The following is a 14,584-nucleotide window of genomic DNA, read 5'->3' on the forward strand; positions in this document are numbered from 1 at the left end:
GCTGGGCGCAAGGCGCTGGCCAGGCGCTGCTAAGGGTTGCGTGTGACGCGTCCCGCCATTTCAAAGGGATTCCACGGCGGCCTGCCCGACGGCTGCCCTGCCCAGTGCCCGGCCCATCGCGCGCAGCGGCACTCGTCTTTCTGCAATCGATATTGAAATGCCGCCCCTCTATCGGCCAGGGCGTGCCTGGGGTGTGCATGGGAGGGCATAATATGGGATGGCATGGGACGGCATGGGATCCCCGACAGTGGTACTTGTCCGACAGCTGGCCGCGAATGCGAGACGAGACACGGCCCCTGATAAAACGGCTGCGTCCTTGGCGTCTGAAAGGCAAGCAAATGATCGCCATTAGGGTCCCCTACGTGGGGTGCCGTCCCGGCCCGCCCCGGCCCGCCCCGGCCCGCTCCCGCCATGAGAGCGAGCGAGACAGACACTGGAAGCCTTTCGCGCTGCCGCCGTCTCGCGAGAGACGCCGCCAAAGACGCATGCCAACAAACACCTCCACGATCGAGCACAGTTTGATGAACTGGGCTCCATTTTTCGGCATTTTGTTGGGGAAGGCTGTGACGCGCCCTCCGAGGCGGCGGTCGAATATGCCCCTATTTGTCTGGGCCCTGGCAGCCCCGGAGGCCCTGGCAGGGCTGGCAGACAGGGATCAATCAGCCTGTCATCCCCGGCCGCGTCCACACAGTGCTCACAGAGCTCACGGTCCTCACAGTCTTCACAGTGGGGCGCGCAGCAAGGCCGGAGGGAACTCCTCGTATTTTGACTGCAAAGCGACGGTGATGTATGTGGGCTCTTTGATTGGCCGGCCCGACTTTTGAGTCACTCATTTCTCCTCAATTTGTATCTCCGAAGCAAACAGGGCTAAAACTGCCGGCTGACTGGCGTGGGCTCGTTTCTGTTATTCTGTATTGATGTATGCGAGGAGGACCGACTGGGCTCATGATCTAGACACCCCGTGTCGATGCTTGGGGTGCCGCTCTCGTCTCCAATAAGGTGGTTCCCCACAAAAGTCAAGTCTCCTCTGCAGCGCGCCCGGGCGGCAGGCAACCCATCCGGCCCGGCGGTCGCGCTGGCTGCCCGCCGTCGCCCCGTCAGGCGCTCGGCGTGGAGCGCAGGGGCGCGCCTCACTCCTCGTGCACCATGTTGGGGCCCTCGCGCGCCGTCTTCGAGTTCAGCCAGGCCTGCAGCTTCCGCTTCGTCTTCTTCATCTCCTTCTCCTCCGCGGCCGGACTGCCCGAGTAGCCTCGCGGAATGAATCCTGGAACACCGGCACATCACTTTGTATATCGATTGCGTCACTTGTATCGATTGCTTGAATTCATCGACTTATCGATTCATTGATTGCAACACCATCTGGCAGCTGGCGCGAGCTGGCGCTAGCGATGGAGAATTCGGGACCCACCTGTCTTCTCCCGGATGTGCCTGGCGTGGGCCAGCACGGGCTGATGGACGTACTTGTGCTGATCGCGTGCCGTGATAAAGTCCCCGTGGTTGAACAGTTTGAACGGGACCTGGTGCAGGGCCGGCGGGCTGGCCCGGAACAGCTTGCTGAACGCCACCACGTCCTGCGATGCGTGATTACAGATTACAGGCCCTCTTGCCTGAAATCAACTGCGGAGCAAAAAAAGGGGGGGGGGAATCGCACCTCGGGCACGGTGAGGACGTCGCCCGCGCCGTACATGAAGGTGGCGGGCACCGTGACGCGACTCATGTCGTACTCCGGGGCCGTCGTCGAGTTGTACAGCTCCTGGTTGGCCGTGCCGAAGTCGAACCGGCGGAAAGACTCATCTGCAACCTCGCCAAGCTCAAGCTCCTTCCGTCCGCCTGGCTGCTCGTCGGCTTCCTAGGGAGGGGTACTGACTTGCCGCGGCGATCTGCCCGTAGTGGACCACCTGCCTGACGGAGAAGTCCCCCGGGAGGTACGCGCCGGTGATCTCGGCCTGGCCCTGGGAGTGAACGCCACATTAAGACGCTTGCGTCTCACCGAGCGGAGCGTGATCCACTCACCTCGAAGCTCTGCTTCTCGTCGGAGCCGAAAGTGTCGAAGAAGAAGTTCTGCTTGCAGGTGTCCTTGAAGATGGCGCAGAGCGCGGCCCGCGGCGTCGACAGCAGCGGCGTCTCGGATGAAAAGTGCGTCAGCCCCAGACTGTCCCAAAGTTCCTGGAAGCAAACAAAAGTGTGGCCGCCTCCCCTCCTTCTTTCCCCGCCCATCCAACTTGCGCCATAAAGCCGACACCCGCGTGTCTCATTGATAACTTGGATCAGTTTCCTCCGGGTTCATCCTTTTTGTTTTGCTCCGTGCAACTCGCTGCACAACTCACCACCGTCTGGGCCAGCTTGTTCTTGAAGTCAACCACGCTGGGGTTCTTGACCCGGCCCATGAAGCCTGTCGGCGCCAGGGCGAAGTGGTGGCGGATCCTGCTGTCGTACTCGGGCCTCACTGCGTTCATCACGAACATGATGGTGTTGCCCATGGAGTGCCCGGCGTACCAGGTCTGCTTGAAGTTGGTGGCGTTGAGCACGAAGTCCACGATGTTGGGCAGGTCGACCGCGCCCTGGTCGTGCCACCTGGCCGCCGTCAGAAGACACGCTCTAACAAACATCCCTGTCGGATTTCTGTTTCGCACTAAAAGTGGAGGCGATACTGACGAGAAGTCCCAGAACTCGTCGGAGTCGGCGGCGTGCTGGACGTGCTTCTTGCCGTACTTGCTGCCCCTGCCGCTGGCCAGCCACACGTCGAAGCCCGCGTCCGCCAGGGCGTACGCTGCCGGCCAGAGGAGTTATTGAAACGCTAAAACGCCAAAGCTGTGCGGTGTCTCCAACGGGCCCTTGCTGTTGCTCACCCAGACTCTTGCCCGGCCCGAACATGACCCACTCCGCCGCGTTGCCGGCCATGCCGTGGTGCAGGATGAAGGGCTCCAGGGCGGGCGGCTCGGCCGTCGAGGCCTTGCGCTTGCCCTTCTGGCCCTCGTCCTGGGCGGGGCCCTTGATCCTGGAAAAGCGAACCGCAGCAAGGGCGTCCTCCACTCCATTGCCATTTTTGAAAACGGCGTGTTCGCTATGATCTGACTCCGCCTCACCTGAACAAGGTCAGCAGGTACCCATCGCTATCCACCTCGTGTTCCTCCGTGGGGTAGCCGTAGCTGGCGGCGAGGGCGGACTGCATCCGGAACGCCAATTAGGAATTAGAATCGGTCTGAGATGTAGTGTTCCAGTGCACTGTGTAGTGACGGGTGTACCGGCGTGGGTGGCTCCTCCCCGAACAGGTACGGCGGCGTCACGATGAGGGGCTCCAGCGCGGTGCCGTCCTCCAGGGCGGCGCAGAGGAGCGCCACGAGGACGCCGACGACGGAGCTGCTGGAGGTCATGGTGGGACTGCGCCAGACTGCGCCAGGCCGCGCAGGCACACTGTACGGCTGGAAGCCGAATCCGTGCCTCGTCCCAGCGAGCGATGCGATCAGCGGTGACGTCAACTCAGTTCGGATCAGAGAGAGATTGGCCGCCGCCGAGCAGCCCGGGGAGCACGCACGCCAGCAACGCCAGCAACGCGGCCCGGTGCATCCAGGTCCCTGCTGTTCTGTTCCGGTTTTTGGCTCCAAAGACTCTGCGCTGGGCCCCGATAGCCTTCAAGTTGTTGCATCGACAATGCGAGATAGAGACGTGCGGCGCGAGTGTGGTCTGTTCGCGGTGAGCGTTGTTGCTTTATTTCACGATTTGCCGGACGTGAAGCCACGCCAAGGCTGCTAGTTGAACCCCTAACTTGAAACTTGAAACCTTCGCCGTGATTGCGATAGTAAATCAGCTGTCCCTCAGGCACCACGTGTTGCCTAGCACGCGGGCGCTTTCCCAGCGCGCGTGGCGCACGAATAGGATGTAGGATGGGTTGCCTGCCTCCACGGCGGTGTCGGTGATCAGGCAGAAAGAAATCCCTGCGTGGGGCCGGGGCTGGCCGGGGAGGCAAGCCGGGCGGGCGCGCTGGGGCCCTCTGTGGGGTGGCGGCGGACCAGCCTGGGGCATGCTGGGGCCAAAGGTCAAAGGGCGGTGAAACGCGCAAGGTGGGGTGAAACGTCAAAGCGCCGCCAGTCCGCGCCGTGCCGTGGGCATGCCCACCGCGCCGTGCCCACCGCGCCGTGCCCACCGCGCCGTGCCCACCGCCCGCGCCGCGGCCTCATCATTCTTTCCCTCGCTAAACTCCCGCCTCTTTCTTCCACGGCATTGCTCGCCGACGGGAACAAAGGTCGGACGCGCCCACGCGAAATAAAGTTTATCCAGTCCGTGCGTCTGTCGGCTTGTCTGTCTGTTTGCCTGTCCACCTGTCCGTTTGCCCGGCCCTGCCCGTCCAGACCGTGCGTCGCCTGCCGCTGCGCCGCGCTCCGCCGCCGCCGCCGTCCTGGAGTGAACTTTGAACCCTGCGGGCCGGGCGGGCCGGGCCCTACAGGGACGAGGGGAAGAGGGAGGCTGCGAGCCAGCCCGGTGGCACTGAAGCCTTGGCGGCGCGTAGCGGCGCGGCGCCTTGGGTCGATATGGTACAGACGGGGTGGGGCGAGGGTGACGAGGGAGCGATTCGCGGTGAAAGGAAGTCCATGCAGGGCTGCGTGTCTGTCCGTCCGTCTGTCTGTCTGTCTGTCTGTCTGGCGTGCTGGCCGCAGCACCGAGTACATTGTGCAGGCCGGCCTTCCCGTTTCACTTTGCGCGTGTGTCATTACCCCCACGCCACGCCGTGCCGAGCCCTGCCTTGCCGGCCGTCATCTGCCGTGCCGTGCCGTGCCGTGCCTGCCCTGCCCTCGGAGGGCTCTAACCAGTTTAAACACCCCTCGGCAGCGCAGCAGCGCCCCGCTCACGCTCCGGTCGGAACCGGCTTGGCGGGGGAGGCAGAGCGAGGCATGGCGAGGCATGGCGAGGCAGAGCGAGGCAGAGCGAGGCATGGCGAGGCAGAGCGAGGCAGAGCGAGGCAGAGCGAGGCAGCGCGGCGGGCGGCTGGCAGACACCCTTGCCTGCCTGGCCGGCACTCCGGAGCAACCTGATCGGCCCTCCCTCCCCGTTCACGCCCCCAGCCTCTCCCCGTTCGCACCGCGGTTTGCGAGGGGGTAGTTCTCTTTGTTCTGCGTGTGCCCCACGGCCCCACCCCTGCAGGCCCAGCCCGCCACACCCAGAGCCGCCCAGAGCGCCGCGTGCGCCGAGTGCGCCGCGCCCCGGGCGCTGCTGAGCGCCTGTCCTTGAACTTGATGAACCCGCTCGCCGAGCCTCGCCGCCCCGATGCTGCTTGATGCGAAGCGCAAGCACAGCCTGGCACAGCCGCACAACACAAGACTGCCTCAGGGCTCACTCGCCCTCTCTCTCCCGTGCACCCCGTCCTTTCACCCGCAAGCGCTTCGCTCGGCAATCGTCAGCGGAGAGAGTCCGAACGTCGCTTTCGAGCCTCTGCCTCTCTCGCACTCGTTCCTTCCGTGGGAGCGACAGAGAGCGACGAAGGACGAAACGCTATGAGCGCAATCCAGCCAAATTATCGAGTGTGTCGTTCCCCGTGTTTGACTCGCGCCACCCGTGTGTGTTCAGGCTGGTTGCCCCCGGCACACCCGAAAGGTGTTGGCCGACGGCGACGTCAAGCAGAGTACACGCAAAGTCCGCATGTGGGCGCCACCGTCGCGACGTGTGTCGGGTGACTCGGGGCGAACACTGCGCGAAAGAGTAAAATGGAGTCGTCGAAAATTGGCAGTGAGATGACTGTGATTCCTAGTGTTTAATTTAACTCAAAACAGAACCACTAGATAGATTCAACAAAAATGCACCAACTAGCTTTTTTCGACAATTCCGTTTTACTTTTTTGATAGTGCGCAAGGCGAAAATTGAAGAATCAAGGCACAAGAGTACAAAACCATAAGAGCAAAACATAAACCAAACACTCAACTGTTCACCGTTCATAGGTGAGGTCAGGAAGTATAATTCGACACACAACAATTATTCTACAATAAGGAGTTGAGAAGAGAAAGAGAGATAGAAAGAGAAAGGGAGAGAGGGGGAAAGAGAAAGAGAGCAAAGCAGTGGAAGTCGGCGGCGTCTTCGAGTCGTCCGGCGGGAGGGTGAACGAAGCAGAAGCGAGGTCTATCATCCGTGAGATACCTGTAGAGTCGAGCTTCTGATATCTACTGATTTCTACAAAAGCCCGGATCTACAGGGTAGATCACGAATGTGCCCTGTGTCGGTGACCCAGGTGTGGCGTGGTCGTCGCACGGTCGTCGCGGGGGCGTCGCGGCGTCGTCCGGGGTGAGCGGGCAGAGCGCACGCTGTCCCGGTTGCCCGAGCTCGTTCTGCCAAAGGGCTGCCGGCTGCCCTGTCGCTGCGCCCTGGCAGCCCTGGCAGCCCTGGCAGCTCGGCGCGGTGGAGGGTGGAGGGTGGGGAGGCCTGGCTCAGCCTCCGACAACCCCGCCACGCCCCGTCCAGCCGCCAGCGGCACGCCCTACGCAGCCCTGCGCGGCCCAGCGCGGCAAGCCCAGCGTCGCTCAAGGTCGTTCACCCATGACCTCTCCCACACAGGCCCAGCAGGCCCAGCGCTCCGCCCTAAGGACTGCCTGCGGGTGCTTCCCTCAGGGCTCGTCCTGAGGGCGGAGGCACTCGGCCTGAACGAGGCCCTCGAGGAGCTGGCGGGCGCGCCGGCTGCGGCCGGACTGACGGCGAGCTCGGTTCAGCGCGGCTACCGGCTCCGGCCCGACCGAGCCGAGCCGATCCTGGAGAAGAAGTTGACGAAGGACTCACCGCTGTTCTCGACGGGGGCCTGTGGCGATGTCCAGGGGCGCCTCCCTGGAGCGGGCACTGGAGCGGGCACTGGAGCCTGGCCCGGCTGGACCCCAGCTGGAGCCTGGAGCCTGGAGCCAAGCTACCGGCATGTGCGCAGCTTCCAAGCCGAGTGGAAAGGCGGCGCGCGCGCCACGCCCGCAACCCGACCGCCCTTCGCCTGCCTCCGCCGCGGGGTGGAGGGGGATTTCCCATGATGCTTGGCGCCGCGCGGGGGCGGCGCGGGGCGGGCGGCGGGGGCGGCGCGGGACGGGGGGAGGGGGAGGTTGGGGCAGAGCAACATGATGATCAATAAGCAGGAAACAATGACAACAACAACAACAGGTGCAGAGTGACACACGGGGAGTGCAAGGGGGATGGCGATGTGGCTTACACACACACACACACACACACACACACTCACTCACGATGTGCAAGGGGCAAGGGCAGGACTGGCAGGTCTGGAGCCCGGCCAGGACGCGAGTCGCCGGTACTCGACCCGCCGCGCCTCCGTTACCAACAAACAGGCAGAGTGCGGCGCGCCGAGGCGCTTGACGGCGTGGACCCGAGCTCGGCAGGGCGGCGTCCTGGTGGCGGCCTGGAGGCGGCCCGGCGACGGCGCCGCGGTGCCAAGAACCACGCCGAGGCCGAGGCCGCCGAGGCTGCTCGGCGCCGCTGTGGAATGATCCTGGCTGGAGGCTGCCTGGACCGCGGCCCGCGCCGAGCCACGGCCCAGCCGCGCGCAAGGACACCGCGGCCGTCGCCGTCGCACCGCGTCGCGCAGCATCGCGCCGTCCTCGTCGCCAATATCGAGCGGCCGAGCGGAGGGGCGTTCGGCCGCGCTCGGCCGCGTTCGGCGGGGCTTCGGGGGGCGGCGGAAAAACCCGAACGCACCGCACGTCCCCGGCCGCCTCTCGCCTCCTCCTCTCCCCGCCCGGGACAGCGAGGCACAGCGAGGCACAGCGAGGCACAGCGAGGCACAGCGAGGCACGGGGACGCAGCACAGCGAGCTACCCTTGAGGGCTCCGGTGGGGTGGGCGCGGCTCTCCCTTTCTCCATGACCTCCCTCCCTTCCCCTCCCCTCCCTTCCCCTCGCCCCTGCCTTGCCCTTCCTCTCATGACTCGCGGCCGGGCACTGCCCTGGCACTGTCCTGGCGCTGGCCCGCGACCGCCCGGGCCAGCGACTCTTTGTCTGGCATGGTGACGAGACTCGGATATGCCATCACGAGCGCGCGCACACACACACAACTACACGGGTACAAACACGCACTCACGTACACGGACAGGCCTGTGAAAGGGAGGCGTGGTGTGTGAATGCGCTGGATTAGCATAGAGATGTCCCCGTCCGCCCCGCCCCGCTACAGCTCCGCTACGCCGCTGCTCGGCGCGCAGAGTTTGCCCATCTGGAGTCCGCTGCTTCAACATGTCATACTCGTGCACCGGTAAATGGAAAATGGCTGAAATAGTTTCCAGTTCGGCAGTGTGCCTCTGGCGGCGCCCATTCAACGCCAGTCACCCCACCACTGGACAAGTAGTCCCTCCGGCCCACCTGTTCGCTTCCCAGGCCCCAGTCCGGCAGCATGCTGCACGGCGCAGTCCGGCTCCTCAACCTCGGTTCGAGGCTCAAGCAACCACTCAGCCACTTTTCAACGCGTTGTCCGGGGCGCGCAGTAACTGTTGCTGTCCCGGTGCGCGGCGAAGGCGTAGGCACCTCGCAGCAGGGAGGGAGAGAGAGCGAAGAGAGAGAGAGGGAGAGAGAGAGAGAGAGGGGGGAGGGAGAGACCGCCGCCCTCCCCTCGCGCAGCCGTGCGCAGCCCTTTGGTGCCGGTGACCACTCCGATCCACTCCGCACTTCGCCATGTGAGGGAAGCGAACACCCACAACAAACAGGGTATTGATCGAGTGTCGTGGCGCGGCGGTGTCGGCGAGCGGGACTTACCTCAGGCTCAGGACGACGGCACGCTGCGGCACGCATATCACGCCTCGCCGACGGCAAAGTGCGGATCGAGGAGGCCCCCTTCCCCCGCCATCCCTTCAAGGGTTTCGACGCGAAGCGTGAAGCTGTCTTCGCCTTGGCGCGGGCGGCGCGCGGGCAGGACTTCTTCACCTCGCGCCTGCTGGAGAAACCATCCCTATCTCCACCGCTCTGCACGTTATTTGCAGCCACAGTGTCAACCCCGGCCCCGGTCCGGTCGGCTGCTCCATGCTGCGAACAAACACGCGTTATTCGCCCTGCTGGCCGCCTCGCTGGACCGCGGCCACCGATCCGCTCCCCGGCCGGGCGTCGCCAGGCGTCGCCCCTGACGCGGCGCTGCGAGGGCGCGAGAGGGAGCGAGAGGGAGAGAAGGGGAGGGGGCGTTTTATTAGCAACAAGCGGAATACGCGGGCCGCGCGGCAGCCGCTGGTCCGGGCAGCGGGAGAGAGAGGGAGCGAGAGGGAGAGAGAGGGAGGCTGGCTGTTGGGTCCGCCGTCTGGCAGGGGCAGCCAGGGGCTCCGCTCGGGTTGAGCGAGGCGGCGAGGCTTAGGGCCGCGAGTCGGAGCCCTTCCAGCTTCCAGCCCTGTTCGCCCTGTTCCAGCCCTTCCCTGCCTTACAGACATGAAAGCCTTTAACCTTGAACGCCCAGCAGGGAGCAGTGCGTGGAAGTGAAATCCGCCAACTTCGTCTTTGTTGTTTGCCTAAGCGAAAATCGCGTTTGGCGGAAAATGGTCCGTTGCTCTCCCCCTCCTTTTTTTCCGGTTCCGAATCTTCTTCCCCCCCGACGTGGCCAGGTGCAATAAATTCATCTTACGCGCGCGTTCGCGTCACGGGAAGGCCAGAGGTCAAAGGATGCGCTGCGCGGCTGCGCGGCCGCGCGGTCCCCTCCGCGTCCTCGCTCCAGCGCGTCCCCTCCTTTGTTGTCACCCCACGTCGCTCTGTCTCTCTCACTCCCCTGCGGGACGCCCCACGAGTGCGACAGAGACAGAGCGACGGAACGATGCTTCGGAATCGTTGACTTATTCCTCCGGTTTGAATTCAGCTGCTTGCATCCCTCTCAATGGGATGGTGATTGAGCTGCTGTATCTGTGCGTAGTCGGGGATGGATTTCGTGGAGTCAAATGCCGCCAAGCTTCATAAAAAGTGGAGGTGTGCTTTGCAGCTTCACGCTTAAAGAAATCGATGTGCTCGCGCTCAGCAGCACCGACACTGACGAGTAGTCCTGCGGCTCGGCTGCTGCACCGCTGCAGAGACTAGGAAGAAGACACCCAGCATCTTGTTGAAGACATCGGGTACAGTGGCCTTCGCGTTGGGTTGCATTGATGTTGCGGTAGGGTGGCAACCCGTTCACGTTCGAAGTCCTAATCTCCATCGCAGCCAACTTGGGCTGCGCGGGGTATCTCCATCGCGGCGGAGTAGCGGCGGAGCCTGACGCGGGGTATCGCCGCGCCGCCACACCTGTTGCCGTGGCGGCGGCGTTCCCCGCTTGACGCCCGGCGTCTTTTCAGCGCGCGGGGTAGAGACGGACGGAGTCACCTGCCGCCCGGAGTATCGCCACCCGGTTTCAACGAGGCGGGGAGTCGGTCTGTGCTGTTGGTAGCCATGCGGTAATTCCGTTCGAGTGTTTTCCTTTCGCTCCCTTTCCCTCTGGTACTCGGAAACTCCCGTCCACAGCAACCACGATGTGCATGCGCCAAATTCAAACATGCGAAACAAGGTAAATTTTGGCTCCACTTAAACAAAATATGATTACTTATTAATTTTTTTTGAAAAGTAAATACATGAAAATACTTGCTGAAATCCACCCTTTTCGAGCTTCCCTGTCCGTGCGTCTGTCCGCCGTCTATCGGTCTCGGTCGGTCCGTCGACCCGGTCTGTCCTGTCTGTCAGCCCGTCTGTCCGTCCGTCTGCCTGTCTGTCTGTCTGTCCGTCCGTCTGCCTGTCTGTCTGTCACTCAAGCCTGTCTGTCCGCCCCGTCTCCCTCCTCGCCCCAGCTCCATCAATCATGGGCTGCCACACTCAACCAGACAATCGTATACGTCTGCCTCTCGCGGGAGTCGAGTCACACCGCGAAAAAGTGAAAAGAAAAGGAAACCCAGGGAAAGTGAACGAACTCTTTGTAGCTATCCGCGGGCACCGTGGTGGCATCGTGGATTACCTAAGTACATAGATTAATTTGAAGGTGGTGCACCTCTGTCCATCCCTCTACCTCGGCCCCTGCACTGCACACTATCCCACTGCTAAAGTCAACGGGGAAGTAGGGCCGCCAGGGAAAGAATATTTTTTCCGTCGATATTTTATTCCGCTTTATTTATTAAATAATTGCAATCTGTCGCCGCGGGGGCTCGGCGTGTCGCATCGCAAATATACGTCCAATTATTGATAACAGATGTTGCCTGCCTGGGCTGTGATGTGTGGGGGCGTGGCGTGGCGTGGCGTGGCGTGGCGTGGCGTGGCGCGGCGTGGCGTGGCGTGGCGGCGCGGGGGTGGCGGCGTGGACATTAGTTCTGCGCGGCATAGCGCAGCGCACTCGCATGCATATTCAACAATATCCCTCACACGTTCTCCGCATCCTGTGGTCTCACCTTCTCTGCCCTGAAACCTATTTTTTTTTTTTCAAAAAGTTTTTCAATTTTTGCTTTCTAATTTCGATTTTTCTTCGCATCATTTTGTTTGATCGGCGTTCCGAACGAAGGGGCTGCAAGTTGAACCCCTTTCTTTTTCTTCGAGACAGTCGACGCTCAGCTCGCAGTTTCCTCCTCTCTAAAATAACGTCGCTTTTAAATTCTTTGCCAAAGTCGTGAGTCACGGCCCCGCGGCCCCGCGGCGCGGGTGGCGCTTCCTCGCGGCAGAATGAAGCTGAGTGGCGAGGCGCCGCGCGGCCCGGGCAGAGCAAGAGCAGCCTCTCGACAACAAAGTGGGGCTGCCATTTTGCGGTTTGTTATGAAGTCGAGGACGGAGGACGCCTCCCCGTGATCAGGCGGCATATGGAAGGCTGGGGCCTGGAGGGCCTGGGAGGCCGGGAAGGGGGAGCTTGCGGGGCGACTCCGAACGAGCAGCGCCTGTCGTCGCCGCGTCTCCCTCGCACCCACAAGGCGCCCCGCAGCCCCGTGCAGTGCGAGGGAGACGCGGCGCCGAAAGCGCCTCGCCAGGGCTTCGTCCGGAGTCAGCCCACTGCCAGCGACTCACATAATGAGGGCGATGAGAAGCGCTGCCAGAGATAGGAAGGGGTGGTGGCGGCGGCGGGCGGCGGCGGGCGGCGGCGGGCGGCCCGGGTTCCGGTCGGGTGAGGGGGAGGGGAGAGACAGTTTGCACGCTGCTCTTGGACAAGAAGAAGGCCCCCTACGCGACGCTGCGCGACGCCTGCCGACGCCTGCCGACGCCCCACCCCCAGTGTGTCTATAAGGACGTGTCCGTCTTATCAAGGACACGTGCTGGCTGCGCGCCATGCGGCACGGCGCGGCGGTGTCGCGGCGGCCTGCGCTGTACAGGAGCTAAGCAGGGCCTGCTTGATGTGCCCCAGAGTGACCCCCGGAGGTGGCCAGCAGGGGGAGGACGACGTAAGCAGCGTTCCACGCAACAAGAACAAGTCAATAAAATCAAGGAAAACTCACCTCTATTGTGGGACATTGAATCCTCGCGCGACCGTCGGTGTCGGTAAAGTAGTGCTGAGCCGCAACAGTTCATCCCCCAACTCCACACACACAAGCACACAAACGTACACACGCACACTCTCACACACACACACTCACGTCGCATGGACGCGTGCCGGACAGGAGTTCATTGGGGCACGTCCACCACGTCCACGGCGTCTGGGCGAGATTCTAACCCGGTTTGACTAATGGTGCCGTGGCCAGCCCCTTGTGTGTGTGTGTGCCCTTGCTGGACCCATTTTCGCCTTGCCGGGGAAAGAGAGACGGAGTGGGAGAGGGAGAGAGAGGGAGAGAGAGAGGGAGGCACGCCGCAAACTGACCATGTTCTATTTGTCAACGCGAACAATAATTCACTTGTCACTGGGCCAGTGGAGGACTAATCGAGCGACCCCGCGTCGCACCTTCGGGGCGCGTCAGTCTGTGTGTGTGTGTGTGGGGGGGGGGGTTCTGTCAGTCTTTTTGTCTCCAAGGCGCACCTGAAACATGCGGGCTCTGAAGCAATGTGCAACGCGCGGGAAATTCATCCCCGAGCCGAGCGCGCCTGCGGGCTGAGGTATGCAACCCGGGCGGCAGCGCTGCCGTGGCTTTGCGGCGGTCCGGGCGGCGGTCCGGGCGGGCCGACTGGCCGGGAGCCGCTTCGCCCGGTTTGGCTTTGGCTTTGGCGCGGAAGCAACTCAATCCGGTAGGCCGTGCCGTGCTAGGCCGTGCCCGCCTGGCTGCGCAGGCTACGCTAGCACCGCGCGCTGGGCCAGTGGGACAACATTGCTTTCACATCTCCATAATTTAGCTTAGTGCCGCCTCCCCCTCTCTCACCGTGTAATCTGCCCCGCGCAGCGCGGCGCCGCCCCCGCCCGTCTCTCTCGCACTCGCGGCGCCACCCGCGCTGGCCCCGACCCTCTCTCTCGCACCCGCGAGGACGCCGCCGAGCCGCGCCGCCGGGACGGCCGGGACGCGCTCAGTCACTCTTGACGGAGTTTAGGAATCCTCGTCTAATTGTTTCATTAAATTTAATATCGCGGTGGTGTCGGCCTGGTCGGGGTGGCGGTGAGTGGCGGGGTGGGAAGGGGTTGTCGGCTTACGTGGGGCTTATGAGAGATTTGTCGGTCTGAGCCGCGCAGCCCGCGCAGCCACAACAAGGGTGGGACCAGTGTGGGGCCGTGTGGGGCCGTGTGGGGCCGTGTGGGGCCGCCCGGGCCGCCCAGGTGCTCCTCGCGTCCACGGCGTCCGCGGACAAAGGACAAAGGAAAGGACAAGGGACGCGGCCACTGACAGTGTATCGTCTAGAGCCACTTCAGGCGCCACTTAAAAAGCTATGCGTAAATAAGCAACAAGCAGGACATTTATTCGCCAGTTTTCAAAGTTTCACCCCGGCAGTGACCCCTATGGGCCAGCGGGTGGAAAGCATCTTCACGACCTTCAAAGCATTGCCGCCCGTTCCTACGACCACACCGCACCGCCCCACACCCCTCGCCCGCCTCGCCCCGTTCGCACGGTTTTATGAAACGACGCGCCTGCCCGGAGTGCAAGGCGTGCGTGGCTTGCGTGGCGCCATTTGGAAGTGAAGGTAACGCGGTTCGATTCCCGCTTTGAATTATGAGTTTCTTTTTCCTGCGCGACGCGCGCCCTCTCCCCCGTCCAAGGTGCGCGGGGCGAACGGCGACAAACAACAAAGGGGTGACGTTGTTGTTGTTTTGCATCGCGGTAAATTCAAAGTGCGGCATGTGTTGGCGGGAAAGTGTTAGCCGCACTTACGGTGGAGGCGTCCACTGGCCCGCCGCCGCCTTTTAACTTCCAGCACACGATCCCGCTATACAAAACACTTTGCTCCTCACCTCCCCAATCACATCACCCCCTCTCCCTCCCCCTCCCTCCACACACGTCGCGGCACGGCGGCACGGCGGCGCGGCGGCGGGGAAACTAATTTGGAACGCATCGCGCGGAATCGCGCGGCGCAGAGAAGAGAAAAGAAAGAAAGATTCCTTCACCCTTGCCTCCCTTATCCTTCCGCGTCTCGCCCTGTCTTTGTTTTTTTTTCTGTCTCCTTTCTTTTTCTTTTCTTATTTTCTTGGTCCCTCCTCCTTCCTTGCCTTGAATCGCATGATCCGAAGATAACCGTGCGGATCAGAGCCGTGTCTTTGCTGTGCTTGAAGGTGGCCTGTGTGGGTTCCCGTCAGCAGAG

The 14,584-nt window shown here is 62.8% G+C and overlaps 1 protein-coding gene across 1 annotated transcript; it reads right to left on the reverse strand.

Annotated features, from left to right (window-relative positions):
* Positions 1-895: 895 nt before the first annotated feature.
* On the reverse strand, positions 896-3,402 carry LOC117641210 (lipase 3-like). Its single transcript, XM_034378362.1, has 10 exons — positions 3,246-3,402; positions 3,087-3,166; positions 2,850-2,998; positions 2,656-2,770; positions 2,328-2,574; positions 2,014-2,166; positions 1,868-1,952; positions 1,652-1,794; positions 1,409-1,571; positions 896-1,264 (listed from the first exon to the last, which is right to left on the reverse strand). Exons 1-10 carry the CDS (start codon positions 3,372-3,374, stop codon positions 1,131-1,133), a joined length of 1,398 nt encoding a protein of 465 aa, XP_034234253.1. The 5' UTR covers positions 3,375-3,402; the 3' UTR covers positions 896-1,130.
* Positions 3,403-14,584: the final 11,182 nt, after the last annotated feature.

Source organism: Thrips palmi, unplaced genomic scaffold, assembly GCF_012932325.1.
Source record: "Thrips palmi isolate BJ-2018 unplaced genomic scaffold, TpBJ-2018v1 HiC_scaffold_15, whole genome shotgun sequence".
Taxonomy (NCBI): Eukaryota; Metazoa; Arthropoda; class Insecta; order Thysanoptera; family Thripidae; genus Thrips; species Thrips palmi.